Source organism: Alosa pseudoharengus, unplaced genomic scaffold (assembly GCF_046254945.1).
Source record: "Alosa pseudoharengus isolate Yale_2024_CS ecotype anadromous, Long Island Sound unplaced genomic scaffold, YU_APseudo_1.1 YU_APseudo_1.1_scf_7, whole genome shotgun sequence".
Classification (NCBI taxonomy): Eukaryota; Metazoa; Chordata; class Actinopteri; order Clupeiformes; family Clupeidae; genus Alosa; species Alosa pseudoharengus.
The window spans coordinates 21,505,679-21,514,599 of record NW_027468859.1 but is presented as its reverse complement, the minus strand read 5'-3'; the positions used below and the strand labels follow the sequence as shown (position 1 = coordinate 21,514,599).

Sequence of the window (8,921 nt, the reverse complement as noted above, 5' to 3'; positions counted from 1 at the left end):
ATTGGAAAAATGTCCCAAATTACTGGAAATTTGCCATGTAGCCTACAGAATGCAGGGATATGTTATTTTACTATTAGTGACCGGCTACAACTCAGAACATGGTCCCCATGACATCTTATCTTAAAATTGTATTGCATTGAAAAACCACAGGCTGCAACATTATCTAACTTTTGTGGTGCCAGAATTAACTTTATCCACTAGTCATCTGACCAGACAAACATGCTAGACGTAATCCCTGTGGAGTGTCCCACACCAGGGGGCTTTCTTGGATAAAAATCACCAGCAGCATCTTGTAAAAATGTGTATGTAGGCAATAGGTCCCACATGCATCAGTTTCATGTTCCTGAATGTGGTCATAAAGGTTTAGGGAAATTCAATAGAAAGTATAGGCTACTGTAACTGAAAGGTATCTTAGCAACTGTTTGCTGAAGGGAAATGGATTTGGAAGCTTTACTTTTACATCACAAGCTGCCTACCATACCCTGACATTTGCACTTCCAAAACCCCTGAAGGGTGTTTACTTGCGCTGCTAGGGGCGGGGGAAGAGCAAAATAGCAACCGTATCACGGCACAGACAGTAGTCGTGACCCTATGACAGATACTGTTAAGCAGCATGCTGGCACTTGATACTATGACTTAACTAACTCTCGTCACTTCAGCTAAACATTGAGTGTCATGATAGCATCATGCTTGAAATACTGAAGTACTGTTTTTAGTCTGGGGTTTCTTTGCCTGATGTCCCATATCCCTCCCAATTTAAAGAAGCAACATGAAAATACAAAGGGTCTCATTGTGATACCTGCTTTCAAAGCACAGGCTGTCCGTTCTCGTTGATTTACTAATGTTGCAGGTGCTGCTTTTGTTAGGAAATTGTGTTGACTCTATAAACACACAGTGAAGGCTATACTGGTCCATACATGCCCAACCCCAGTACAGCACAGTGTTTGTCTGTGTGTGCCCAGTCCTCCATCACATGTTTCACCACCAGTGTTCACCTGAAGTTCTTTATCTGACACACAAGGTCTTCATGCAGAATTAGAATGCAGAGTGAAAGTGCATGATTTTCCGAGTTAACATTTAAAGGCCTGCCTGCTGTCTTCTGACATTTTATTTCCTGCATTGCCTTCATGACCTGATTTGGGATGACCTTCTCTAGTCTATTAGTCTCTTTCTTCCACTATGTCTTTCTTTCTACTGTCCATTTTTTCTTTTGAAAAAGACCTGAATGGGCTTCTGTTGTAAAAACAGTACAAGAATGAGTTTGTGTGGGAGAGGCGTGTGCATGCGTCTTTTAAACATTAGTGTCTTTGATGGCATTCACAGCCCACCTTGTAGTCTAGACATCTGTGTTTTACCACTGGCTCCTACTCACTCTCTCTTACCTCACGGTGCTATAATAAGAAGAGCAGAGAGACTTTAGATCTGTGTGTGTGTAAGTGAGTGTGTGTGTGTGTGTGTGTGAGAGAGAGAGAGAGAGAGAGAGAGAGAGAGAGAGACCGAGATACAATCCGGACCCAGTACAGGCTCAGTGACCACAACCTAGCAGTAGAAACAGGCAAACACAGAAAAACCTGGCCGCCAAAAGAATAAAGAATAGTGGTCACTGCCAGGCAGAGGAGCACTTTCTTCTTCACTGCCAAAAATATGACACTTTAAGACAGCCCATTTTCACTATATCCAAAAAGTCATACAAAATGTTATAGACATTGAAGTCAATAATAACATGGTGATACTTCTTGGAGAAGGGCCCTCTGCTGCCCTGGCAGCACAACATGTCTTAAAATGTTACAACGTGGGGGACATGGTATAGAACAAAAACAAAAAAAAGACCTGTCTCTGTGTTAACAGACACATGCTCCAGTGCACAAATATATGTACTCACGTGCCTAAGCACACACACACACACATACACACACACACACACACACACACACATGTTTACCTGCATTGCTGTATATCTATTTTCTTTCTTTTATGATTCTACTGTGTTATCTGTAAAACTGGCTTTGGCAACACTACCCAAACAGTGTGTGTGTGTGTGTGTGTGTGTGTGTGTGTGTGTGTGTGTGTGTGTGAGTCAGAGGGTACGAGAAGTGTGACTGAAATGTCCTCAGTATTGTTTTGTGCCATAGGGCACTGTGACATTGCAGTAGCATAATGAGGTTTTCCAGTGGTTGATGATTGTGGAACTCGGATGCTGTGAGTCACACTTTACGTTGATTCCAGATTTTCAAATCAAAGGACCAGCAATGGTTATAATGGCATGATAATTGTGTAATATTAAAAATTAGGCTAATAGGCCTACGTTCACTGTGGAAATCAGATTGAGCTTTATTCTTGTTCTATGTAAGAAGCTTTTTGTTTACAATTTTATTTTCTACTCAGTGTTCCATTTTCTCTTTACCTGCACACCCCTCAAGGGGAAAAAGCATTAAGGGAAATAAGTAGGCCTATGTTTCTGATTCCACTCATCTTAAGCCTATACATTTTCTGCTGAACTTTATCTTGTGTTTCTCCGAAGTGTAGGCGTGATTCTGGGTAAGGAAACCCCAAGTTGTTTGAAAGAGTCTTAGTGGCAAAGCTGAAACCTATAATGGCGCACATTCATATCACAGAGGCGTTGGTCCTGTCTGCAAACTGACCTCCTTTGTGCACTTTTGCATTATGCAATAACATTTGCATAATTTTCTTTTTGTCTCCACACACACACACACACACACGCACACACACACGCACACACACAAACGCGCGCGCACGCACATACACACATTAAGCACACAGGTCCCCCTGGTGGATTTTTTAAACTAGCCTGTCTTCCGTCTTCATTTCAACTTTAAAATTACAACTTCAACTCCCAGGTATCCCAGCGTCGAACCAAGCCGGTTTAATGATTGGACACCAGGACGTCTTTCTTCTAAAGACGCAAATGATTGGTCAAGACATATCCGTGTTTTGAACGTGTTTCCTGGAGCTTCGCTCTCGTTGTTTATCTTTTTATAACAACCACCACCGGGTACGCGTCAGCCTTAATTTAGTTCTGTTAGATGGTAGGAGAAACTCTTCAACATGCCAGTCCACTCCCGTGAAAAGAAAGAAAACAACCACGAGGACATGGAGGTGGATTATCCGGAGCAAGACGCTAGCAGTTCTGACGAGGAAGATACTGTCAGCTCATCTGTTTCTGAAGATGGAGACACTTCAGGTAATCTGACAACTGTAGTTAGCTTGTAGCTAACACAGAGAGTAAATGTTTTGTTTTTTTAAGGGTAAAGTCATATTGAGTAACGTTAAACCCCGTCCGGTTGTCGTACATACAATGGAAAATGGCCAATTCGTAAGACTATTCCACTGGTATGGGTTTTAGCGTAGTTATCTTTTAACCATCCTATGTAAATTAGCCAGCTAACTGGCTACAAGTGTTAATTCCATGCACAACATTGAAATATGGTTTTATGTGCAGAAATGGACGATGAAGATTGTGAGAGGAGAAGGCTGGAATGTCTTGACGAAATGACAAATCTTGAGAAGCAGTTCACGGACCTCAAAGATCAGTAAGCAGGCCTACCTCTGCCTTCCACCTCAGGGGAACACCATCGACATTTCTCAGTATCTCTAGTGATACTTGCCGACCTATGCTTACCTTGGTTTTTGACCATGCATTGTGTATATGACACATCATCAGTCCAAGTTCTTCATCTGTGAAATTATATATCGTCAGATTATACAAAGAGAGACTGAGTCAAGTTGACATCAAGCTGCAGGAAGTCATTGCTGGCAATGCTCCGGAGTACTTAGAACCCCTTGCCACCCTTCAAGAGAATATGCAGATCAGAACAAAAGTAGCAGGTAGGTTTCACATGACGGCCCCTACTACTCCAGTGGTATGGCTGTTTACACAGTGGTAATACAATGAGCAAAGTTCTATATGCTGTTACAACAGTGATTATCATTGAAGAATGCAAGTTTGTGGTCGTAACGAATCTGAGTTTAATAATAAGTTTCACACTTATGTTGATTGTAATACTTTTTTGTTGTTGTTTATTTCAGGCATTTATCGTGAGCTGTGCTTAGAGTCTGTGAGGAACAAGTATGACTGTGAGATGCAGGCTGCCAGTCAACACTGGGAGGTGAGATGCACAAGCCAGGGGTCAGAGGTCAAATATTCATGAGGTCGCCTCTTCCTCAGACCTCAACAACAAAGTGCATAGAGATGGATGTGTATCTCTAGCTTATTACATTCAAAATGTATGTGTTGTGCATATTTCACAGAGCGAGAAGCTACTGCTGTTTGATACAGTTCAGAGTGAGCTGGAGGAGAAGATAAGACGCCTAGAGGAAGATCGGCACAGTATAGATATTACCTCAGGTACAAAATATGTGTGTATGCTCTTTATACTGGAAATCAAATCCATGGAAGATTAAGTATATTTTGTTGTTGTTGTTGTTGTTGCTGTTGTTGTCGTTGTCAGAATTATGGAATGATGGTTTGCAGTCCAAAAAGAATAAGAAGAAAGATTCTTTCACCCCTGGCAAGAAGAAGAAGCCTGTTGTTGTATCAGATATCCTTCTCTGTTGCTTATCTTTTGTGAAGTTGGTCTCAATCTTGTATGGAGGCTAAATTAAATCCCCAGAAATGCATAATCTTTGTGTCTGAACAGGTGACCTTCATTTCTCTCAGTGTGTTGTATTGTTTTTACATTTAGTCTGTTCCACAAATCTTTTTCCTTAACATTCTTACGGCCATATATTGTTTACATGTTGCAAGACTTGGATATACTCGAAGACTGGACGGCAATAAGAAAGGTATTGTTATGTCATCATTTGGACTCTAGCTATGAAATTAGTTTGACCTATTCTGTATAAGGATATACTGTAGTTTGTTTGTTATTTGCTAGTTCAAGTTGTGTCATGCCTTTGTGGTGCAGGCAATGGCTTCAATGGGACCACACAGAATGAAAGTGGATGGTAAGAACTTAATATGTCTGTGTCATCAGTAGATGTGCTGTCCTCGTACATTCATTACATTACATTACATTACATTTCATTTGGTTGACGCATTTTTAACCAAAGGGACTAACAACATGGAAACAGTTATGTTTTAAAGCAATTTTCTCAACAATTTTAGGATAATTTAAAAATGGTAAAGTACAAGTAGAGTAAAGTAAGAATAAGTGCATCAGTGAGTGCTGTTTTTACATTCACTTTACAGTAGTGATATATTAAGACTCTTACATCTTCTATCCAACGACTATATGGTCTAGTTCCCTCAAAGCCTGAGAAGCATCACCGTGTTGCTCGCTCAGAGGATGGACGTCTGTTCTATGACAACAAGTGGTATTCCAGAGGGCAGGGCATCTGCATCAATAGGAAGGATGAGTATCCTACCAGGTAGGATGACCGACAACTTTCACTTGTGTATGCATGCTTAACGCATTCATTGATCATATTGATATCTTTAGAGATGAGCAGCTTCAGATCTTTCTTCCCTTTTTTCCTCTTTTCTTCCTTTCTTTGCCAGTGCCATCATCACCACTATCAACCATGATGAGGTCTGGTTCAAACGACTGGATGGCAGCAAGTCGAAGCTCTACATCTCGCAGCTGCAGAAAGGCAAATACACCATCAAGCACTCTTAGTGGTGACCAAGTTCCATCTACTTGCGCCTTGTGTTCTCTGTTGCCATTGCAACCTGGCCTTTGGCCTTGTCCTTCATGCCCCCCACTCACTTTCACTCTTAAGTTTGCCATTCAAATGCAAGGAAGTGGGGAAGTACGCTACGGCTTAGTAGCCTCTTTGTACATATGGATGTATGTATATGAATTGTCATGATAAGGCCATATTTTTACACTCTAATGTTGAGAAGAATGATGTGCTGCTATAAGAAAAACGGGATTTGAAGGGGAGGGGAAAGCAAGAAACTGTGGAAGAGAGAATGTATTGGGTTTTGAGTGTCTGTGAGTGTGCCTTGGATAAGGTAAGGCTCTCGTCCTGAAGGATCCCTCAGTTGAAGCCTTCCTGAGAAGAGTATTAGTGCATAATGAGTGGCCACTTCTATAAAGTCGTTTATGAAATGGACATGTCGGCAGTAATTGATTCTGCAGATACTTGTTGTTGCTTGCCACTAGCACTAATTTTATGCTGAGACAGATAGTTGTACAATGCAGACTTGACTTATTTCAAGTCTTTGAAAATGTATGTTTGCCTGCTTATGTGTTGAAATTGTTGTTGGTGCCATTATTACACACTATGAAAATATGATATCAGTATTTAGATGGCACAACCTCAATATACAAATAGGCAGAGTACAGATTTTTATTTTTTATTTAATGATTTTGATTTAATACATATAAACTTGACTTACATCACTCACTGTTGCACAGTCTCTCCCCTGGATACTCTGTGAGCAGTAATGCTGGATTAGTCATACTGAACGTCACACAAATTAGAGTCCTGGAAGGCAGCTGTGCATCTAAACAGTGCACGCGACAAGTGTTAATAGTCCTTAGGATGAACTTGTCTTTTTTCCTTTTTATATTTGCACTCTCCCATCAGATCATGAGAGGTGCAGGCAATGGCTTTAATGGGACCACACAGAATGAAAGTGGATGGTCTGATGGTCTGATATGAAATCCAGATGTGTTGTTTTGCATGCTCACAGAGGTGCTCGGATTGAAAATATGCCTGCAGCACGCGTCACAGAGTTGCCGAGTCTTGCAGTAAACTGCTTTAATTGCTGCCATATAGAATTTGTTTGGTTTGTTTTTAATTGATGCTGCACTGGCTCGTCCGAACTCTTACCTCCTGTACAAATATGTAGCAGTAAACTCCTTCTTGAACTGCTTCTTGCCATGACCTTGCACCTTTTTTGATTGAAGTGTATATTGATGTCCAACCCATTTGAAAGAGGAAGAAGTTGAACCAGAAAGATGTTATATGGATATATACTTACTACCATGCATTTTTTTCTGTCACTTTAATTTTCCACTGGAGTCTTTATTGACTTAATAAAGAATGGAATGAAAGATTTCTGGCAGTAGTCTAAATGAATGAAGATTCATTCTCTCTCTCTCTCTCTCTCTCTCTCTCTCTCTCTCTCTCTCTCTCTCTCTCTCTCTCTCTTAAAATATATGTTTGCGGTAAGCTGGATTGATTATTGTCTCTTTTATAATAATGCTGAGGTTTTTACACTATGACCGGAATGACACCAGAAAATGTGCTGCGCTGTTGAGCGTCTTTCTCCCCTGGGGCCCTCTCTGCCAGTGAGCCACTCAGTGGATTAACTCTGACCACGATCGATTACGCGCCATCAGTCTCCCGGGAACCCGCAGCTGCTGCCGCCAGAAGAACCTCACGATGACGAAGGGAAAGTGGGAGACGGAGACTTAGACTGTAGTGTTGTAATCCAGCCACTAGGTGGCAGTAGAGGTGTATGGGGAGATTCCATCGACGCACATTCTGCACGGGCACCCCCAGTGATGCTGCAGATATTCCCATGTAGGTTTTGACTGTGGCAAAATAGTTCTATGTAAATAAGCCATATGTTCTTCATTAAGGCAAATCTCATATACCAGCGGTTAAACAGTCATTTAGTAGTTTTGTCTAAGAAATGACAATGTAGCCTACCTAAACCTTCAGAACTAGAGGAGGCCCAGCTGTATATTGAGAGCCCATTTTGTGTCAAACTATCTGTTGATACTGTGGTGGTGACTGAGGAATACTAATAGATTTAGAGGCAGGGTGGCAGTAAAGTGATAGGTAGGCTACAAAGCTGATGAGAGGTGAAGACTGAATAGTTCACCGGAACAGAAGAGTTGGGAGCTCAACTGATAGTTCAGGGTTATGGCTCATTAACAGATGGTTATTAACCACTTCAACAGCTGCTTGTGAAACATTAAAAAGAAAGAGTAGGAGTGTAGACTATCTGTATCCTAATATGAATAGATATTCTCCTGGTTGCTGGGGGTATTCTGTGTGCTGCTGAGGACAGAATGTAATATAACACCAGCCCGCAGCATCATTTCATAGACTTCACCTTCAGAGCTCTGCTCAGATTAAGAGTTCAGCGTGGCAAAAGGTCCTGTCCCTGTAAATGTTACATTGTTGTTTGAGATTGTGATATGGAAATATATTGAAATTTGCAACTGACAGAAACCTGAGAGGACGGTCCAGGCTGGCAGGCAGGTAGACAGGCTGTCAGGCCAGGCCCATGCAGAGTGAGAGTGTCTGATGTTAATGAGGTTTTCCTCTAACGAGGTGATGGTGAGCATGCCTGCAGAGTTGGCGCTTTGCTCAGGACTGTGTGGAGGACGAGGGGGGAAAGCAGAGAGAGGGTTTTTTGGATGCAGTCCCAACATGCCCTGAACCAGTGTGCTGACTGCAGAGTTCTCAGAGAGAGGTGGAGGTTTTTCTACCTTTCATATTTTCCTGTTTTTTCCCTTCTTTTTTCTTCCAGACTGGAATTACGCTATATAGGGGATTCCCCCTGCAAAAAAATCATTTTTTTGCCACCTAGATTTAACATGGATAGCAACCTAGTGGATGATAATGAGCATTCATTTTTATTAGTGAAGTTGCTCTCAAACGCTAGGCTATATTAGCCTGGAAAAATCCAAACTCATTCACAAAGTCAATAGAGTCTGGTGACTCTCGATTGGGAAACGTTTCCGACACTTGCATTGAGATGGGCACTAATTTTGAAATCATTGGTCCAGAGATTCCTAACGTTACTTCCTACTTCGCCTAAGCTTTACAAACTGACAATAAACAGCATTAACAGTCAGGAAACAATGTATGTGGGTCTACCTTTGCTGTAAATAAATTTCTGCATTTTTCCAACTGCATTTTTTTACGTTTGCAGGTGTTGCTGCTACTGTTTATCACAATAAGTTTCGGTTTCATCTGACATTTTGATCTATGGTGTT

At 41.4% G+C, this 8,921-nt stretch overlaps 1 protein-coding gene across 1 annotated transcript; it reads left to right on the top strand.

Annotated features, from left to right (window-relative positions):
- The first annotated feature begins 2,944 nt into the window (after positions 1–2,944).
- On the top strand, positions 2,945–7,026 carry brms1lb (BRMS1 like transcriptional repressor b). Its single transcript, XM_076272623.1, has 10 exons — positions 2,945–3,202; positions 3,461–3,551; positions 3,719–3,846; positions 4,048–4,127; positions 4,270–4,366; positions 4,470–4,559; positions 4,739–4,803; positions 4,926–4,965; positions 5,262–5,388; positions 5,519–7,026. Exons 1-10 carry the CDS (start codon positions 3,067–3,069, stop codon positions 5,634–5,636), a joined length of 972 nt encoding a protein of 323 aa, XP_076128738.1. The 5' UTR covers positions 2,945–3,066; the 3' UTR covers positions 5,637–7,026.
- The last annotated feature ends 1,895 nt before the right edge of the window (positions 7,027–8,921 follow it).

What these genes read in the sequence shown, in the direction of transcription:
- brms1lb (XM_076272623.1), top strand. Translation starts at nt 3,067, where the DNA reads ATGCCAGTCCACTCCCGTGAAAAGAAAGAAAACAACCACGAGGACATG. An exon ending in TTCACGGACCTCAAAGATCA is followed by an intron (nt 3,552 to 3,718) that starts GTAAGCAGGCCT and finishes ATATATCGTCAG; the next exon opens with ATTATACAAAGAGAGACTGA. An exon ending in GATCAGAACAAAAGTAGCAG is followed by an intron (nt 3,847 to 4,047) that starts GTAGGTTTCACA and finishes TGTTTATTTCAG; the next exon opens with GCATTTATCGTGAGCTGTGC.